The sequence below is a fragment of the Vigna radiata genome, chromosome 11, assembly GCF_000741045.1.
Source record: "Vigna radiata var. radiata cultivar VC1973A chromosome 11, Vradiata_ver6, whole genome shotgun sequence".
NCBI classification, from domain to species: domain Eukaryota; kingdom Viridiplantae; phylum Streptophyta; class Magnoliopsida; order Fabales; family Fabaceae; genus Vigna; species Vigna radiata.
The window spans coordinates 1,456,022-1,476,126 of record NC_028361.1 but is presented as its reverse complement, the minus strand read 5'-3'; the positions used below and the strand labels follow the sequence as shown (position 1 = coordinate 1,476,126).

The 20,105-nt window shown below is 29.6% G+C and overlaps 2 protein-coding genes and 2 non-coding genes across 7 annotated transcripts; 3 read left to right on the top strand and 1 right to left on the bottom strand.

Annotated features, from left to right (window-relative positions):
- Nucleotides 1–1,431: 1,431 nt before the first annotated feature.
- Nucleotides 1,432–5,316, bottom strand: LOC106777934 (putative E3 ubiquitin-protein ligase UBR7). 4 transcript variants are annotated; one of them, XM_022787484.1, is made up of 6 exons: nucleotides 5,093–5,316; nucleotides 4,781–4,947; nucleotides 3,711–3,869; nucleotides 2,996–3,256; nucleotides 1,939–2,604; nucleotides 1,432–1,769 (listed from the first exon to the last, which is right to left on the bottom strand). In XM_022787484.1, the coding sequence occupies exons 2-6, from the start codon at nucleotides 4,859–4,861 to the stop codon at nucleotides 1,680–1,682; spliced, it is 1,257 nt and encodes a 418-aa protein (XP_022643205.1). In that variant the 5' UTR covers nucleotides 4,862–4,947; nucleotides 5,093–5,316; the 3' UTR covers nucleotides 1,432–1,679. The 4 variants fall into 4 exon arrangements, with proteins under 4 accessions (XP_022643205.1, XP_014521247.1, XP_022643206.1 ...); XM_014665761.2 differs by having other exon boundaries at nucleotides 4,781–4,910; XM_022787485.1 differs by having other exon boundaries at nucleotides 5,101–5,316.
- Nucleotides 5,317–11,076: 5,760 nt separating this feature from the next.
- TRNAA-UGC lies at nucleotides 11,077–11,149 on the top strand. The gene has a single exon. It is a non-coding gene; the product is annotated as a tRNA-Ala (tRNA).
- A 1,605-nt stretch (nucleotides 11,150–12,754) lies between these two features.
- LOC106777431 (putative RING-H2 finger protein ATL21B) lies at nucleotides 12,755–15,824 on the top strand. Its single transcript, XM_014665014.2, has 2 exons — nucleotides 12,755–13,649; nucleotides 15,245–15,824. Exons 1-2 carry the CDS (start codon nucleotides 12,917–12,919, stop codon nucleotides 15,682–15,684), a joined length of 1,173 nt encoding a protein of 390 aa, XP_014520500.2. The 5' UTR covers nucleotides 12,755–12,916; the 3' UTR covers nucleotides 15,685–15,824.
- Nucleotides 15,825–15,919: 95 nt separating this feature from the next.
- On the top strand, nucleotides 15,920–15,992 carry TRNAA-CGC. The gene has a single exon. It is a non-coding gene; the product is annotated as a tRNA-Ala (tRNA).
- The last annotated feature ends 4,113 nt before the right edge of the window (nucleotides 15,993–20,105 follow it).

Sequence of the window (20,105 nt, the reverse complement as noted above, 5' to 3'; positions counted from 1 at the left end):
TTTAATAATGTAAACTATTGAATTCAGATTTCCACTCAATTCTAAAATTTAACCTGTGAGATAAAGGTTACTTTATTTAGATATTTAATTTAATCATATAAATTAATAAGTGAAAAATCCAATAATACAGAATCTGTATAATTATAAATTAATAATTAATCTGAAATTTGTTCTGTTTTCCTATTGGTTCTTCAAATTTCTTTCAACTGTTATTACTTGTTTTCAGTCATACCACCAGCAGTCAATGACAAACACCAAAATCAAATTACTTCTGAAAACGTTGCCAGAAACATACTATTCGACTCTATGGTTGAATAGAAAAATATGATGATTCCACACTTTCTGAAATTTAAATGAGATTGAAGCTATGGTCATTTTAATTCTGAAAAAGTTAAAAATATAAAAATTAGTCTAAATTTGAAATAAAATAAAAACAATAGGATGAAATTGTCTAAACCGTATGATTTCTTAATTTAATTTAATTTATTTTACTTGTTTGATGAGAAGATAAAAAGAAAAGATGGAGAAATAGAGGCCTAAGGTTTAGGTGAGACGTGACAAGTGTAATTTAATATATCTGATGATGATGATAATAGTAATAAACTATAGAAACACATGCACACAATCCTATTCCTGACGTCGATAGGATCCCAAAACCTACTCTTGTCTTTTAGGTTATTGTTATAATAATTTATTTCTTAGAGATATAATTAAATACGTTAAGATTATTATTTTATTAGTTAAAATATTAAAATAAATTTATAGATAACAACACATAATATTTTAATTTGATAAGGAGTTAAATTAGAGATATGAAAATTAAAGTGTTTTATAATTGGAAGATGATATACCTTTCTTCCACATGTATTGTTCCAAATGGTTAATTCAGGTACACATTAACTTTAACCTACTGTTTTATGGAGTATTAAACATTAGATTAAGGATTTGATACTTACTTATTAATTATTAATTTATTGAGTACATAATTTCGTTTTGCCTTAATTTAGTTTTTGGTCAAATGTGAGATATTAAAAAAAAAGATTTAAAACGTTATGATTAAAAGGTTAATTTAATAAATATTTATGGTTCGGCACCGTCTTAAGGGAAGGTCCAGCTCAGAGTGTTATTATGCCAAACGGACTACATAGCTAGGTGGCCTCATTCATGACGGACCAAATTCAATTTTCAATCCTTGTTGTTCACATGCGTTTCAGAAAGACTTGTTGACTATGCTCTGTTTAAAATAAAAGAAATTTTCTTAACAATTTAGTAAAATCAAAAAGGGGAAATAAGAAGGATGCAGTATTACAGAAATTGGGTGGCAAATCGATCATCGGTTTGCGAGTAGAATGCGTGTATATACTCAGGTTTATAAGCTGTACACGGATCGGGTTTAGTTAACGTTTTTTTATCAGCAATGACTTCTTAATAAATGACAAAAATAAAAACTTTTGTTGATAGAAACTCTAGTCTCATGGGTATGCGTTAAATGCAAATCAACCCTGAGCAACCAAACGAGTCTAGCAAGTTAAAAATGTTTGCTACAAGTAGAGCATTATAATATAAAGTATCATAAAATAAGCAGGCTTTAGTTTCGAACATTAAATAACACAAATAAACTCTTCTAAGAGTCTGAAAGCTCCAACTGACACGGTCCTTGAACAGCCAAGATAACACACTCACTGTACGCGACGACGCTTGTTCTTAATCTCATCAAAAAACTGGTGGACATCAGCAGCGGTAATAGGCTTTGACGAGTCAGCAGATTCCTGTTACAGCATATAAAATAGTCAATCGCAAAACAACCAAACAAGTCCATGCACCTGTCACGTTTTGCCTATAGATAGAACTCGGTTTACCTTTCCAGCATTCTGAATCAGTGACAGAACAAGCGAACAAACAAGATATAAGAAATCTAAGCTATATCAACAAACATACCAGGAAAGCACGAAGCCCGTCCTTCATCTCTTCAATACCCTTCAAGATCTCAACTTTCTCCACATGTCCCAGTTTGTTAAAAAAGCTTAACTCGGCACCTTCTTGCTGCTGCAATTTTTCTTCTCTCTTTTGCTTGGCCATTTGCTCATATTCCGCAATTGAGTCTTCCTTGTCGACTAGAAAAGCTATGTGCTTCTGATTGTAAAACTCCAAACAATTATTGCATTTGCACAGAGCAGCTCTCCAATTTTTTGAAAGGAACATTGGTTTATTAGATAAAACTGGGGAAGCATCAACAATGTTAACACCAAGGAGACAATTATCATGCAAATCAGCGTTTTTGGGGCATTGGTTTGGAACAATACTGCCACTTGTATTTTCTCCCTGAGACAGACTCTTCCCCAAAGATGTGGATTCAGAATCCACAGTAGCTTGTACTTCATCAATTTTAGGAGATTCGTATGAAGAATCGCAATTTGGCTTTTCAGGTCGGCGAGTTGAAGACATGTCTTCCAAAACAGCTTTTTCCTTTTGGATAGTAGGATCTGTCTGCTTTCCAGCTGCCCATATATCTTCAGGATATAGTTTTAGAAAGAAACATACCTCGGAGCATGCCTTACATATGAACTCGTCATACATTGGCTCACCTTCCTCATCTTTGGGAATCTGATGTATACAAAGAACAATAAAAAATCAAAGTGCAGCACATAAGAGTTCTACATACATTTATGTGTGTGTGTATCACAGTTCACAAATATAGTTTTCCTTCAGACCGATTTACAAGAAGTATAAGTAGCATAAAGTTAAGAGTTAGTCCAGAACAATCTTTGAAAGAAATGCTAACACGCTGATAAACCTTAGTTTTATACATATATGAATTATTATCAACAGGAACAGATAGTATGATTAACCAGAACCCTGGCAATTCTGATTACAAAAAGAAGCCCTTGCGTTATTTAATTCCAAATAAGCATACAAATATCACTCTACACCAAGTACAACAACGAAAAATAAAAAGAGTAAGAGAAGCCAAAACACCACATTTTAAGATACCAACCTCGGTAGAAGACTCAAGACCAAGATGCTCTTCATGAAACCAGTCCTCACACAGACAGCACTGTATCATCTCTAATTGTTCTTCAGTGTCTGGATCTGGATAAGGACGACCACATGTGCAATATGAACCCTTAAAGTTATGATTGTACGAATTCCCAGCATTCTCTACATCTTTATTAGGGAAAATCTTGCAGTAGAATTCACCAAATTTTGAATTCCCACAATCACATCTAAAGTTTCTTTTTGTCCATAGCTCCACAATCTTCAGAACACAGCAATGAAAAAACCATAGATTATCAGTATGGGTATTGATCAACATAATTAAATTGGTTTTAAATTCAACCAGATTAGTGAGTAAAGGTTGAGCTATTCTACATAAAATGTATCAGTCCCGGTATCATAACAAACCAATTTAAGTATGCATGTATTAATCTTAATCATGGATCCACCAGACTCTAGTTAAAATAATTAAAGTACAAGAGAAATCAACAACTATAAATTTCAGGAAAATAGCTTGGATTCACAAGTACAAATTAGACATAATCAAATAATAATTTCCTCTCGATAATTGTTGTCCGTATACCAGATCATACATATGACTTACCAACACATGTATTACTATCACGAAATAGTAAATAATATTACAAAATCCATATCCATTTTCATATCTTTATTAGGGGAATCCAAAATTGTATAGTCCGGAAAAAAGGAACTACCTGATGACCATCATGGCATGACAATGAACAAGCTGTGCAAACTCCAGCATTCCCATCCGGAGTGCAGGTAAGGCAAGAGAAAATGGCCTGCCTTTTCATATATCCTTTGTTAAAGGTACACTCCTTGCCCTCATCACCCCCTAGAACTAAATCAGCTTCCTACAAATTGAAAAAATTTCATGAAAAAATAATGGCTGAGTGTCAACATTTAGATCATACAACATTGAGCAAAGTATTACCAACAAAACAGCAATAAAGATAGCATTAAGTGGGATGAACAGCTCACAGAGACTTATTGAAAACTATCAGAATCACTGAAGACTATCCCAGCAACGAAACCAATGTAATAGAATTAAGGAGAATTGGCGTACTCCATTGCTAGTTATCCATGAGGGTTAGTTATCCATGAGGGTAGGAAAACTAGACATCGTCGTTATATACTGTTGGTCTCAAAAGCCATATTTGTGCTACATAAGCATCCCTTAATATAATAAAGGATAATTGCAAAATATTTTCATTTCAATTGCAATTGCTAATCTATCTCTATAATCCAACTTCACAAATGCTAAGAAATATATGTATAAAAATATATGAACATAATAAAGAATAATTGCAAAATAATTTCATTTCAATTGCAATTGCTAATCTATCTCTATAATCCAACTTCACGAATGCTAAGAAATATATGTATAAAAATATATGAACATAAACGCTCAAATATAAACAGAGAATAAAATAATTTCAATAAATAACTCCACAAAAGCAAAACCCCTAACAAGGGACTTTCACGGTACTCAGACAGACAGACATTTCAATATCCCCTAATTCAGTAATCAGGTTAGTATTACTTGTCAAAGGACAACAACTTATGTAACGATAGCATAAATGGCAAAAGAAAAACATTATGACGCAAAATTCATAGCCGTAGGTCCGTAAAACAGATCATAACAATAGGCTTATCAACCAAACGAGCAACAGAGTAATTTTATCAAATAAACAGTCTCAGTTGGGCATACAACACCATTTCATACAGATATGAAAGTACAGCAGGAATGTACGAAATGACTTACCAGCTCCCGTTCCTCAACTTCATCGAGGTACTCGCCGATTGTGACGGCTTGCTCAGCTTCATCGTCAAACGTACCGTCCATTTCTACTCAGCAAACTTTCGTTCGGGTTTTGGAATTTCAAGATTCGCGTCTAGAACATAACGGAAGTATGGATTTATGAAGAGAAACTAAAATATAAGCATGTTTAAAGGTTAGAGATTCCTTTCGGCGAAAACCTAACAAGGATCCCTTGGGATAAGAAACCCTAGATTCCACAGAAAACAAAGGCGAAATTGAATACAAAAGAGGAAAAATAAAGCGAGAAATAAGTACTATTTCACCAAAATCTTTTGAGCAAAACGCGTGAACGGAGTGAGCGCTGGAATTGCTGAATCAGGTTGTGTTGAGGCTACGAAAAAATTGTAGGGCGAGATGGACGAGCACGAAGAGAGAAAGGCACTTTGGAGTAAGAAGGAGCATAGCTCTAAAGGAATACGTGCGTTTTGTGATTTATGTGAGAGAAGATTTATGCTTTTATATTGAATAATGTGGAGTAAGGACCATAAGGACATTTTCGCGCCATATTTCCTGAGAGATGCAGAGATATTTGAAGCGGATTAGTATGGATTCGCAAATTACATCCTTTCCTCCTATTACCATATAGTCCCATACATTTTCAAATTTAAATTTCATTATATTTTAATTATATACAAATTTTAAAATGTTAGAGACTAAGGTTGTGTTCGTTTTAGTATATTTACTGTTATAGTAGACGGAATGATGAGAAATGGTTTTCGTAGATTTACAAGTATTCACGAGTGCTGAATTGAGGGGTGGGTAGATATGAGTATTTTTAGCGTGGAAGAAAATTAAAAAAATTTAATTATCACATCATCAAAATTCTACTTAAACTTTATTTTCAAATTGTGTCTCATCACGGTTGGAACTAAAATATTGATTAAGATTACTGTCTAAAAATACAGTAATCGGTTAGATCTATTAGTTAGGATTTATGTTCTCAGTTTTTCTTTTTTTTTTTCAAGAATTCTATATCTATTAAGAAAAAAAATTTAACTATCACATCATTCAAATTCTACTCAAACTTTATTTTTAAATTTTGTCTCCATTGGAACTAAAATAAGTAGTTAAAATTATTGTCCAAAAATACAGTAATCGGTTAGATCTTTTAGTTAGGGTTTATGTTTTTCAATTTTCCCCTTTTCCCCAAGAATTCTATATTTATTAAGAAAAAAATTTAATTATCACATCATTCAAATTCTACTATTCTACTCAAACTTTATTTTCAAATTTTTTTCTCGGTTGGAACTAAAATAATTGGTTAAGATTATTGTCCAAAAATACAATAATCGGTTAGATCTATTAGTTAGGGTTTCTGTTTTCAGTTTTCCCCTTTTCCCCAAGAATTCTATATATAGGGTTTCCTTTTTTTCCCTTTGGGTTGTTGTAATAAGATACACAGAATAATATTCAAACATAGTAAGAGTAAAGTTTCAGTTTTCTCATCTGCGATTTCCAGCTCTCTCTTCGTTCTCCTTTCTTCGACTTTCGCTTCTCCATGACGCACTCTCTCTCTCGAAGGATGAGGAGCTTCTCGAGGGTTCTGTCTTATGAAAAGTGTCATTTCTTAAAAGGTAGAAGGTGTATTTAACAAATTAATCATATTTTTTTAAGAAGATTTAGATGATGTTATTGGTGTAATATCCAATTTTAATAGTATAAAACTACTAAAATGAAACTTACAGAGACCGTAATAAAAATAAATAAAGTATTTACACATGTAGAACCACCTAATTGCACATTCCTTTATGAATAAAGCATAAATATCGAGACCACATAGATGAATCAAACAATTATGAACACACTAAATTATAATTAAAAAGTAGAAGGTAAATATAACAAATTAATCATATTGTGTTTAAAGAAGATTTAATCGATGTTGAATATAAATGGGATTCGAATATTAATATTGATCTCGTTGTTAAAAGTTAAGTAGGATGTGATACTTGTTGGGGAGGAGGTTCGACACACACATAGATCTTCACACATGGTAAGACATTGTCCGCTTTGGACCAAGCCCTCACGGGTTTGCTTTTGGTACCACTCAAAAAGGCCTTTTACCATTGGAGGTATCAATGTGTATATAAACAAGAAATGTTCAGTGTTGTGACCATGGATCGTGAAAAAGGACAAAAGAGAAATGCTCCGTGTTGACCATGGTGTACTCGAGATGACAAAATCATAAGACTTCCTAGACCAACCCTTCTATTACACGATATAGGACTTTGTCTGCACTCCAACAGTACTCATCCTTATAAATGTGCAATATGACTTTTGATTAAGAAAATTTCCTGTGTTAATAGTAAGATAAATTTGTATATCTTTCATCGTCATTCTTATTATAGTCTCCAAATTTTCGAGTAGCAATTTTTTTAACATAAAACAAAATGTAATACTTTAAAAACTAGGTTTAATGTTTCAATAAACCCATATTTTTGTCCAAAATCTCAAATAGGACCCTTTCTTTTTTTTACGTTGGGTCCTTATTTTTGTAAAATTGAACCAAATAGGCCTTCCGTCAAATTGATCAGACGACAAATTAATCAAATAGGGCTTGTCACTCATCCACAAAATTGTTCGAGTAAATGTACAATAGATAACGAAATGCAGAATTCACATTTAGATTCCTTGGACATCCTAATTGCAGAGAAAAATTGGGCTTTTCCAACTTTGCCCTTGCTTTAAACTCCATTTTTTAATTCAAAAAAAAAGTCTAGTTACGTTTTTAATGCCACTTAATAAAAAGCTACACAGTCAGCATACCTTCGTTAACTCCGTCTGATTAATTTGATGTCCTATCTTGATTCAATTTTACTAAAATAAGAACCCATTGAGATATCAGAAAAGAAAAGATCTTATTTGAGATTCTAAATAAAAATAATAAGGACATATTAAAACATTAAACCTAAAAACTATTAAAACTTGTATGGAAAAATAAATAAAGAACTCTAAAATTGGCATATAATTATTTGCGTGACTAGCCAATCAAACTTATTGTTAACAACTAACACTAAAAAAAAGTCTTCTTTTTAATAAATGATAAAGTTTTTAAAATGTCATTTTTACCCTTTTGGTTTTATTTGAATGTTGTTCTTAAAATAGAGACAATGGTTCCATGCCGGTTGGTGGAACGTTTATTTCCTATGCCGGTTGGTCTGTAATGTATTGCGGATAATTAAATTCGAGAGTTTAATTGTGTTTTCATTGCATGCCAACATGCATAATTTCAAAGTTACTCTTCAATTTTAATCAGATTTAACTTGTCGAAATAATATATAGATGAATACAATATAAGAAATACGATGAGCAATGTGATTGGGAGAGGAATTTTTGACAAATTTACAAAAATAAAATAAATGAATGATATTAAAATGAAATTATTATCATTAAATACATATGGTTAATCATAATTTCATTATACTTTTTTCAAAAGTTAAATTAAAACTATTATTACAAATTATTATATTATTTACTTATTTCTTTTTTTGTTGAAAATATTAATTACACTACTATTTTTATTTTATCTTTCGAATAAATTATTAATTATTAATTAAAATCAGTCACTCCTCTAATTAATAAGATATGTAATCTATTAAGGTAGAGAGGGATTGCTTTTCTATTTTTATTGCACCATATGTGAAAATTTTGAAAGAACGTCTTCTTGAACTATGTGAGAATGTATAGGAAATGTCATATGTAAAAAGTTACTTTTGATTTGTTATATTTATAGATTTTGATTTTGAAACTTCAAAAAATACATATAATCTTTTAATTTAGTGATGCTAAACTTTTTTTTTTAAATATTAAAATATGATACAGTCTAAAATTTTAATTAGAAGGTAACGTCATTTGACATAAAAAAAAAGTTAACTAAGTTAAGTTGTATTTATTTATTTTTAAAATTTGAAAATCAAATTATATTAAATTTAACTTTGTATTAAAATTTAAATACTAAAAACATATACAACCATAATGAGAAATATAATATTAACAATAATTATTATTAATAAACTGTGTTTTTAATTAATTATACCCATTAATTTTTTATTTATTTAAAAACTAATCATCAATATTTTATTTTAATTTAACTTCAACTAAGTAGATTTTATTTTATATTTAATTTTAGTAATCTAATTATGTACTTTAATTTATTAAAAAGAAAAAGACCTATCACAACAATAAAATTATTCAAAAACTTTTTATATCCTTTCCTTTAAATATCTTATTTTTACCACTCCATCGTTTAAAACAAACCACGTAACTTTACCTATCAATGCTCTCAGATTCTGTTTTAAGTGTCTGTCTCAAGGGTAATTAGGGTAATTAAGGAGAGTGATTAGGTGGATTTGAGAGTTTTTTTGTGTTTATTTAAATGAATTTAAAGGTAATCGAGAGTGGATTTGAGGATGAAGTTTGTGACAATTAATGTAGGATTTGATTGATGTGACAGTTTTAAAAATTTGTTTAATTGGTAAAAATTAAATATTACCAAAATGTCTATAGGTACTAAAGTAATATAAAATGGTAATTGTTAATATTATATTTAATTGTAAAAATTTTATAAGGAAAAATAAACAATATAAATTAATTTTTAAAATATAAAAAAAAATGGCAATTTAGTAAATTAAAATAATAATAGTAATAAGTATTATTATTAATATTATTAATATTATTATTATAAAGAGAAAAAAATCATTATTATGATTATTATTAATTATTATTATTACTATTATTAATTATTATCATTATTATTAATTATTATCATTAATATTATTATTATTAATAATTATTATTATTACTATTATTAATTATTATCATTGTTATTATTAATTATTATTATTATTATTAGTAATTACTATTAGTTATTATTAATTATTATCATTAATATTATTAATGATTATAAGCATGCTTTTTGTTTTTTATTTTATTGTCCTTTAATTACATGGACGTAAATTATTAAAAAGAATTTAATGTTATTAAATGCTAATAAATAAAATTATATTTTTTTTCCTAATAAAATCCTCTCTAGCAAATCAACAACCCATAAGATTATATGCTTCGTCCAGTGCTTTCGTGCAGTGCTTTAGGTCGGCGCATCGTCGCATCATGTTGCCATCCTCCACCATGACGGACATCATCGTCGCTCCTTCAACGACCATGGCATGCTCTCTCCATCCTCCATCTATCACGGACAACTTCGACTGCTTCAACCTGCATCGGTTCGTGCTGCATTGTCCACCACTACCACACCTTCGTCCTCGCTGCATGGTCAACAACCACAAAGAGCATCCTCCATCGTCACCAACACCTTTGTCGCTGCATCGTCTACCACGACGGACATCTCATGGTCGTTGCATGCTCCACCTTCATGCTTGCAACTGACGCCTTCCAAAGCTGCATCGTCCACCGTCGTCCATGGCTGCAACCTCATTCGCCGTCAACATTCCGCCATAACCACCGAAACTTGTAGCTCATGCGAGGGTAGAAGCTCATGCGCAGCTGCAGCTCATGCGAGGGTACACGAAGGAGAATAAGAAGAAGATGATGGCATAATTGATGGCGTTACCAAAAGGCATAATCGGATACACTTTGTGAAGAAGAAGAAGCGTAATCGGGTACAACTTTGTGCATATCCGGATACAACTTCTTAGTGTTTTTAGGTGCTTCTACGTAACCGGATACAACTCTCTTCTTCGTGACCGAGCTTCCAGTAACCTACCACCTCCTTCCTTCACCTTCCACCAAAGCTTCTTCATCTACCACATCCTACAAATATTTTAGCAACCTTGCAAGGCTAGAATCTTCACTATTCCATGGCTGAATGAAGCAGAAGGTCAGAAATCTGCACTATTCATTGGTCGTAGTACTCTCATGAATACACAGTGAGTGCAAGTGGGTGCTGCGAATTATTTAAAATGAAGAAGGGTATTTTAGGCAAAGCGTCATTCATCCCTTAAAATCTTCGCACATCTACTAGTGAATGAACAATATACAAATCTCACAATCACCTTCAAACCATCGCTCGCAATTTAACGGAAGTGAACACGTTTTTTTTTTAATTGCTCGCTCGCTATGTACCATGAACAGAAAATCATGTCCAAGCGAACATAGTCTACATGTTTTTTGAGTTTAATAAGTTACAAAGTAAAAACTAATGCTTGTAGCATATTAAGATTATACAACCTTGAATAAATATAAGAGAATAATTCAATAGGATAGGTTAAGTTTACCTTCAACTCGGGGGTGTAGCTCATATGGTAGAGCGCTCGCTTTGCATGCGAGAGGCACAGGGTTCGATTCCCTGCACCTCCATTTGTAATGTTTTTCTTCCTTTCCAAGTTTTAATTTACAATATGAGCTACAAAAAATTGTTTTCTAATGAATGCTAAAAAGAAGAAATAAATCCAAAATAAAATTGTTCTCTATACGATTATAAGACAATACAAATTTTTTTTGAAATATTTTCTCTTCTCCTAATTTCTTTTATTTACTGTGACGGTGTAAAATTCTAAATGAAATTGCCCATGTGAGTAAGAGTTATTGAATCATTAAAGAGAGATTATTTTATCTCATATTTAAAACCATTTTATTATGAAAACACGTGTTTTTCTTAATCACAAAATTATTCTTTATAAAATGAAAAATAATACACGTGTCAGTATCACTGTTATATATATATATATATATATATATATATATATATATATATATATATATATATATATATATATATATATATGTAATTGTCATCTTCGACATACTTTCTCAAATCAATATAATCAATGTTAACGTAACTTTGCCAAACATATTTGACAATGTCTTGGAGAGTCAGTAAAAGTTAAATCAATGTATTATTTGGCAATGTTTGATATATGACAATTGGATCAAAATAAGAGAATAAATCATAATTCTGTTTTATTTTATTCTACAAGACTCACCGATAATAACTTTCAATAAGTATATAAATGTAACTCGGTTAGGAGAAAAGAGACATCAGATATTTATAGTTCAATATATTTTTAGTTTTTGTTGGAAATTTTGTTATGTCAGGTATTTAGAAAAAAAGTATAGTAATTAATTTTATATTTTATGATACTGTGAAATATTTTCTATTCAATTATAATTTTACTTTGCATATATTTAAGTTAATTGTTCAAGTTAAAAGATAAATGCAAATAAAATTATTAAAATACGAGTCTCGAATACTCTCACATTAATATCAAAAGGTAATTAATTACATATACATAACACCAAAATAAAGTAATTAAGAACTTTATATTCCTTACCTCGAATAAGTACTCTTCATAGTTGACTTCTACCGTTTCTAACTGGATTTTGGTTTTGTTCCAAGACAACTAACTATTCAGGGTGCCTTTAGTTGTTTTTTCAAGCCATTGGCATCGAGTTAAACAAATATTTTGTTTTTCTTTGGATAAGAAAATTTATTTTAATACAATATTTTAATATAATATACATGTCAATATTTTTATTAATTTATTATTTATTTGTTATTATACTTGTGTATTTTAAATTTAATAAATATATAATATGTGTATTGTATCGGTTTCAGTATGTAGGGTGCGAAAATGAGTGGTTCTGATTCTCTTTTGTCTCCCGGTCACTTAACTTGCTCGCCTAAGAGATTAAGTGAATGTAATTAGATTAAAAGTAAAATACCTCATCATTAATTCCATATTTATAAACTTCACGCTCATAATTAACATTAATTACGGTAAAACATATGTTACTTTCCTATCAAAACCAATAAATGTCCTTTTACACTACCTTATCTCGACTCTAACCGGTCCGACCGATCCCTTCTATCAATATAAAGAAAATTGAATAACAAATATAATCTGTATTAAAGAAAAAAAAAAAGCGTCGGTATTTATAAATCAGATAATATTCACCATGGAAAGGAGAGAAAAGGCTTGCTAGTAAATTAATAACAGAAGATGACACTTTGCCAATCCCCAAAGAGATTAATTAAAGTGTTAATTGCATTTATTTCTCTTAAACTTCTAACTCTACGAAAAGGAAAAGTATTCCACTACCTATAATTAAACATTTCCCTCTTCTATGATCACATCACAATTGTCTGTTGCAATGCTGTGTCTGCTACTGTTCATCATGTTTCTGCTTCCTCTCAGAGGAGAACCAACAACGTGCCAAGCAACATCATGCGGCAAAATCAAAATTCAGTTTCCATTTGGTTTGAGACAGACTCGAATGCAAAAGGAAACCTCTGGTCGGTGCAGCTATCCGAGATTCCAACTTTCCTGCGACAACCGTAACCGAACCATTCTGAGCCTCCCAGGTTCCGGCGATTTGGTGGTGAAAAACATAAATTACAAGTCCCAAACCGTTAAGGTGAACGACCCCGAAGGTTGTCTCCCGAAACGTTTCTTGCACAACCTGAGCCTTTCCCTGCACCCACCGTTCACGTTTGAGGCAACCGTATACGACCTAACCTTCCTTCGTTGTCCTTCCAACACAACACACACCATTCCATCCCCGCCAATTTCATGTCTCAAGTCCAATTCCTCCTCCTCCGTCACATTCTCGTGGTGGCCTCTCAGTGGCACGCCACCGTGGAGTGAGGAGTGCGAGGTGATATCCTCGGCTTTTGTTCCCATTCCAAATCCAGACACGACATCGTTTTTCTTGCCCGATCTCAACAAGGATGTCGTGTTGAAGTGGAACGAACCCGCGTGCGGGGATTGTGCTGGTCGGGGCCAGGTTTGTGGGTTCACCGATGACACAAACAGTTTACAAGTTGGATGCTTCTTCTCTACTCGTAACCAAAACCAAGGTACGTTGTTCTTTTCTTCTTTGTACTATGTTCGGTTTTCGTTCTATTTTATGACTATGCTTTGAGCAAAACAGAACCAAAATTTTGTGGTATCGCTTGATGCCTTCCCTAACTAGCATAGAGTGAAAGCTTAGGTATACCTTCCTAGATCTAATAATAACACATTAAAACGTGTTTAAGATAATAAAAGCTTAACTTTTAATCAACGAAAATGATTTTCAGTATGAGTTTCAAGGCATTAAACAAATATTAATTTTACAATTGAATGGTACTACATTTTTTTTATTTTATATATATATATATATATATATATATATATATATATATATATATTATTTGAACAAAAGTACAAAATGTATGTGGAAATTAGAATAATGTATGATTTTTTAAAAACAACACTGATTAAAATGCACAAATTCAGTTAAGCGAGTTATTATCAGAGAGAATAAAAGCTTTATAGTATAAGGTTTGTAATTATTAGTTAATAATATGAATTGTCCCGAGCATAACCATTAAGTTTTTGTTCTTATGGTAGAAGTGGGAATATTTAAAAATTTTATTTTGATTAAGTTAAATGATTTTTTTCAGGTTTAGTATTTCTTTTTTGTTTTTTAAAGTATTAAAGTGATGTGTTGTAAATTTAATTTTAAATATCAGTACACTATATTAATTTAATTATATTTATTTTGAAATAAAATAAATTTAAAATTGTAACAATCTTGTAAATTCTAAATTGAATTATTTTAGATCTAATATTCTGATATGTTGAATTAGTAATAATGGCATGCATTTATTTAAATGGTTTAACTACATATCTAAAGTAAATTATAGTTTTTATTATTATAATTTTAATCATTCCTATATTGAATTTAATTTTTTATTTAATTTTTTCTCATTTCAGTTAGCATGTTTGGGTTTATGGATTGACTAATTTGCTATAAATTAATATGTATCTTGTATAATAGAAAACATTTTAAATACAAATATTTAAATAGTTATAGGTATTCAAGATAAAAAAAATAATTAATCTAAATAAATGAGTACTATCGGAATATGATTTAAAAACAACCAAATGTCTACAAATAAAGTAAAAAAGTTAACGAAGTTGATAGAAAATAATAATTCTCTACATAAGAATTAAAATCAATATATGAAGAGTATATAAAATATATAAACTTATAGAAACGATAATTTAAAGTTTCAAAACCCAGAAAATATGTAGCTAAGAATTCCTTATTCGGTATAAACAATTTTCTTTCTATTTTTCTCTTAATGATAATTTAAATACATAATAAAAAAATTTATCAGCAATGTAGAAATTAAAAAAGAAAAAATAGTGGGTCCAACAACACTAAAGGAGAAAAGACACCAATAAATAGTGTGAACTGAAAAAAAATGATATAATGCAAAAGAAAATATTCTTTTAACAACAAATATGTATAGTTTATGATTAATCTGTTTTAAATATTATTTTAAATTTAAATTCAAACAAAACAATAAAATAACCACACATTCTCTTATAAAAAAATTGTCAAAATATCACGATGATACGAAATTCGTTTCTGACATTGGTTTAACGGACACGTTCCACGTAGGTCTTTCAAGAAGCGCAAAATATGGCTTAACAATTGGAGTGGGAATACCTGGACTCCTATGTTTAATTGGGCTTTGCTGCTTTATATGTAGTAAATTCGATGTGTACACACATGGTCACCGGGCCAGGCCCAGCACAGAGCTTCCAAGCTCTACTGCCACTCTTCCACTCTCCTCTTCGTTAATGGGCCTTAATGGGCCGGAAATTGAAAAATTCCCGAAGACTCTTATTGGTGACAGTGGGCGCTTACCGAATTGGAGCGATAACACGTGTCCAATATGTCTCTCCGAATACGAGCCCAAGGAGACACTGAGAACCATTCCTGCCTGCAACCATTATTTTCATGCAGACTGCATAGATGAGTGGCTGAAGATGAATGCCACGTGTCCCTTATGCAGAAATTCACCTAATCCATCTTCTACCGCTACCCCTCCTTCTTAGTCAACATCTACCTATTCTTCTTTGCCACAGATAATCAACAGCCACGTGTCAAGGAGAGAGTCTTCACCTGCTATGTTACTTTTTTTTTCCTTTAATTTGGATATAATTTATACAAAATTTCATGTAATAAATAACTTTCATTTAATTTTGCCAGTTATTAATTGGAAACGGATAAATTATAGAAAACGTCATTTATTTTTTTTAAAAATGTAATTGTTAAAAATTATCTCAGCCTGGGGGTGTAGCTCATATGGTAGAGCGCTCGCTTCGCATGCGAGAGGCACGGGGTTCGATTCCCCGCACCTCCATATGTTTTCTAAATTTGGTTTAAAATCGTGTTTATTTTATTTTATTTTATTTGTCTCAGTATTTTAATTATAATTTTGAAGAAAAAAAAAAAACAGTACTGTGACATGTTCACTCTTTATTGCTCTGCCTTTAAAGAAATTACAGAACAATAAAATCTCGACAGCTTTACCAGCACGGATGAAAGTAATAAACAAGAAATAAATGATGGAATAATTCTTTAAAAACGATACTTAATGTTTGATTCGAGTATTCCTGCCGATAAAAGAAAAACTCTATTGTTGTATCATTGGGATGTGCAAGAGAGAATTAGGTAGTTAACTCACTAATCACACTTCCCTTCTAGTTTTGATTATTAATTTCTTAAACAATAATTCAAGTTTTCTATGACTTATGACTCATTTCTACAATAATTCATTTTTTTATGATTAATTTATGCAATAATTGAAATTTTTTATGACTTGTGACCTCACTGATTCTTTCATCGGTAATGTATTTCACACCAGACAAAAAATTATGTTTACAATACGATATTTACGTAATGCACCGTTTTGTTTTATTTCATGAATTGTCGGTGAGTTAGGTGTTCCCCGAAGTCTCTACTTGGTCAAATTCGGACATTTGTTTTCAAATTTAATAATAATAATAATAATAAATAAATAAAAAACAATTTCCAGAAACGTGTTTTACCAGTTAAAAAAAATTCAACACGCAACCAAAAACATCAGAGTCCAGATTCTTAACTTTTCAGCTAAATTTGAACAAATTAATATAAAGAAGAAAATAAATATTATCATAATTTTTACCTTTTTTTTAAATGTTCGTTTTAATTAAAGAACAGCGTAAAATATAAAGCAACTATTTAAAGTTTAAGAAAGGAGAGCAAGCAAAAGGTACAAGATGAATTCGACTTTAATGTCAGTCCAGATTAAACATTGATGTAATGATTGGTCAGATGATTCCATGTTTCTTAATTTTCTGTTTGATTCTCTTTTATGTTGTCGTTATTATGAACTTGGTTATTCGTATTCCATTTCCATGTTCTATGTTGTTGCAAGGACACTATGGCATAAAGTCGCTGTGCCCTATTTCATAGGCTGAAGAAAAGCGACACTGTGTCATTTTCATAAATTACATTAATAAAATTATATTTTTCTGTTTTTTAATATTCATAAATAAAATAATCGTTTACTGAGAAAAAACATCTGTATTGTATTTTTAAACAGTTCAGACACTGGTGTATGGAAAACATATAAATTTGATGCATTTTATATTGTAGACGTAAATAGTAATTAAATTTGTATAAAAAAACATGATTAACATAATATTAGAGTTTAATACAATATTAGTTTTTAATGAAATATAGTGAAAATAATTGGTAAAGTGAATGGAATGAGAAGGTGACAGTTGGCTGTTAAAGACAGGTGGCTCGTTCACGTTCTCAGCTTTGAACTCAATCACCATATATTACGTGATTAAAATTTTCACCGATTAATACAAAAATATGAAAATTTATCAGGTTATTTTTAATATTATTAGTAAGTTTTTAATATTTTGTAAAATATTGTGAGTTTCAAAACTTTTGAAAAATACCATCACTTTTTGAATTTTGTAAGTTATCATGTATTTCAAAACTTATGTAAAAAAGATCATAATTTTGAATTAGTTTTTATATTGGCATATCCTTTGAATATTGATTTTCTTGGTTGAAAATTATTTTTTTATCTTCTTAAATGATTAAAACAAATAAATAAGTATAATTATATTTAAATAAATTTATATTCTACCACACTAGAAGCATTAAATGACACTGTATCACCGGCTTACCATATCCGTGCATTTCTTCTAGCTTCTTCACAACCGTTTTTATTTCTAGATCAGAAACAGGGACGTGAGTGTCATTGATAAATTTACACCATTAATCTTATATTTATTTTACATTTAATTTTAAATTTGTTGATGTGTTATTATTATAAATAATTTCTATATTTGAAATACTGTTTATTTTGAAGATTATAGCTTTTATTATTTTATTTTTAAGAAACGTTTTGAATTTGAAAGTTTAGAGAAAGAAATATTTAAATATATCAAAATTGAAATATTACAATTTAAATATACTTTTCCTTTTAAAAATAAAATCTTAGCAGAAATTTGAGACTTTTAAATGAACAATATTTTATATAATAATAATAATAATAATAACTGAATATACGTTATTATTTTCAATAAATTTGTCTACCGTAAAATATTTTAAATTTAGAAACCTACATCATTCAATTTAATTTTTTTATATTTAAGAATGACTCCCTCCAATAAAAGATTTTTGAATTATCTAATATAATTGTGAGTTTATAATTACATAATTTTGAAAAATAAAATAAATTGGTGAAGAGAAATTAATTCAGTTGAGCTACTTCGGTTGAATCCGTGGGAATAAAAACGTAATTAACTACCAACGGATTTGGGCGGTGAGAAGATATTGCTTTCTTATTTCTTAGGTTGAAAAGAAACCGTGTTTTCTCAACCAAACCAACACGACATCGTTTCTTTCATTTCGATTTCTTTCATGGGTCCATTGGACAACACTATCCTTCTACGTATCCATTCAAAACCTCTAAAATCAAACCAAAATTCGCTATCAATCTCCTTTCAATCCATCTTATCTATAATTTTTTTATTAAAAAAATACCAAAATTATTTAAATTAATTATGTAATCAAATCAAATCATCATTAACTTTTATTAAATGATTTTTTTTTTCTTTCGAAGACTTTTTGGTCATATTTATCCATTTGAAATTTAGTTGTATTGAGAAGAAGATTTGAGAAACACCACGCGTGAATGCTTCCACCCACGATATTAAATTTTAATACATAAAATACACACCAAAGTAAAGTGATTGAGATAAGATTACGAAATTTGGATAATGGAAACTTTTTGAATAATCCAGAAACACTGTACCATAAAATAAATTTAATAAATACTTATACATACTCTCTCATAAGTTCTAGTTAGGATGGAGTTAGGATTCTTATCCTTATCCATAGAATATTTTCAGAAGAAAATAAAATCCAAACAATTTTATCTTTTTCTTTTTGATTGGATAATTACGATTTTTATAATATACAAATATATAACTAGGTCGGTCCATAAACATGTCATATCTTATTTTACAGAATAAATAATATATTTCTTAAAAAATGTTAAATTTATTATAATTGAATTTATAATTATAGATGTTGATCGTTGATACAAAACCTTTATCTATAATTAAGGTATATTTTTTGGTTTGGTAATTTTAGTGAAAATTACATAATTTTTTAAAAGAATTTGGTTTAATTTGGTTTTTTTAATTTTAGAAATGCATTAATTTATATTTTTATTTCAAATTTGTTAAATTTATTTGATGTTTTAAATTTTATATAAATATAAGATAAAAGCAAAATTAATTAAAGTTTCTAAAAATATTAATTTTAATTTTCAATAAAAATTAAGAAGCTAAATATATTAAATATTGTATTAGGTAATACATGTCACGTGTAGAATACTTGGGTGATAAATACATTATTATAGAGCATTTATTATTCGGTATGGAATGTTATTAATTACATTTTTCACGCCCTTCGATTGTTTTTATTATATTCTTAAAACAGTTGTATCTGTAATATGAAGTTTACGGCACATCGTATTTACCAATGTTATTGTCATCCCTTCTTGAAATTTGTGAATAGAAAAAAATAAATTCAAAACATAGGTAATTAATATTTCAGATAATAATTCATGCAAAAAGTAAAGTAATTAAAATTAAAATAAATAATTAAAAATATTACTATAAAAATAACATGAAATTATTAATGTTTGGTTTAGTATTTTTGTTTTAAGAAACAATATTTTTCCCTTAATCAAGCTTAGTCTTTTGGTAGTTTAAGAAACAAATATTGTTACTCATTGAAGCAAAACATAAACTTTTATCCTCACAATATTACAAATTCTCTCGTACAAGATGTAATTAAATAATTGAAATTTTGTTGTGATTATCGACAAGATTAACTTTAATATACATGGTCTTATTGTCGAAACAGGAGATTATTAGAAACAACAATTTTATGTTATGTT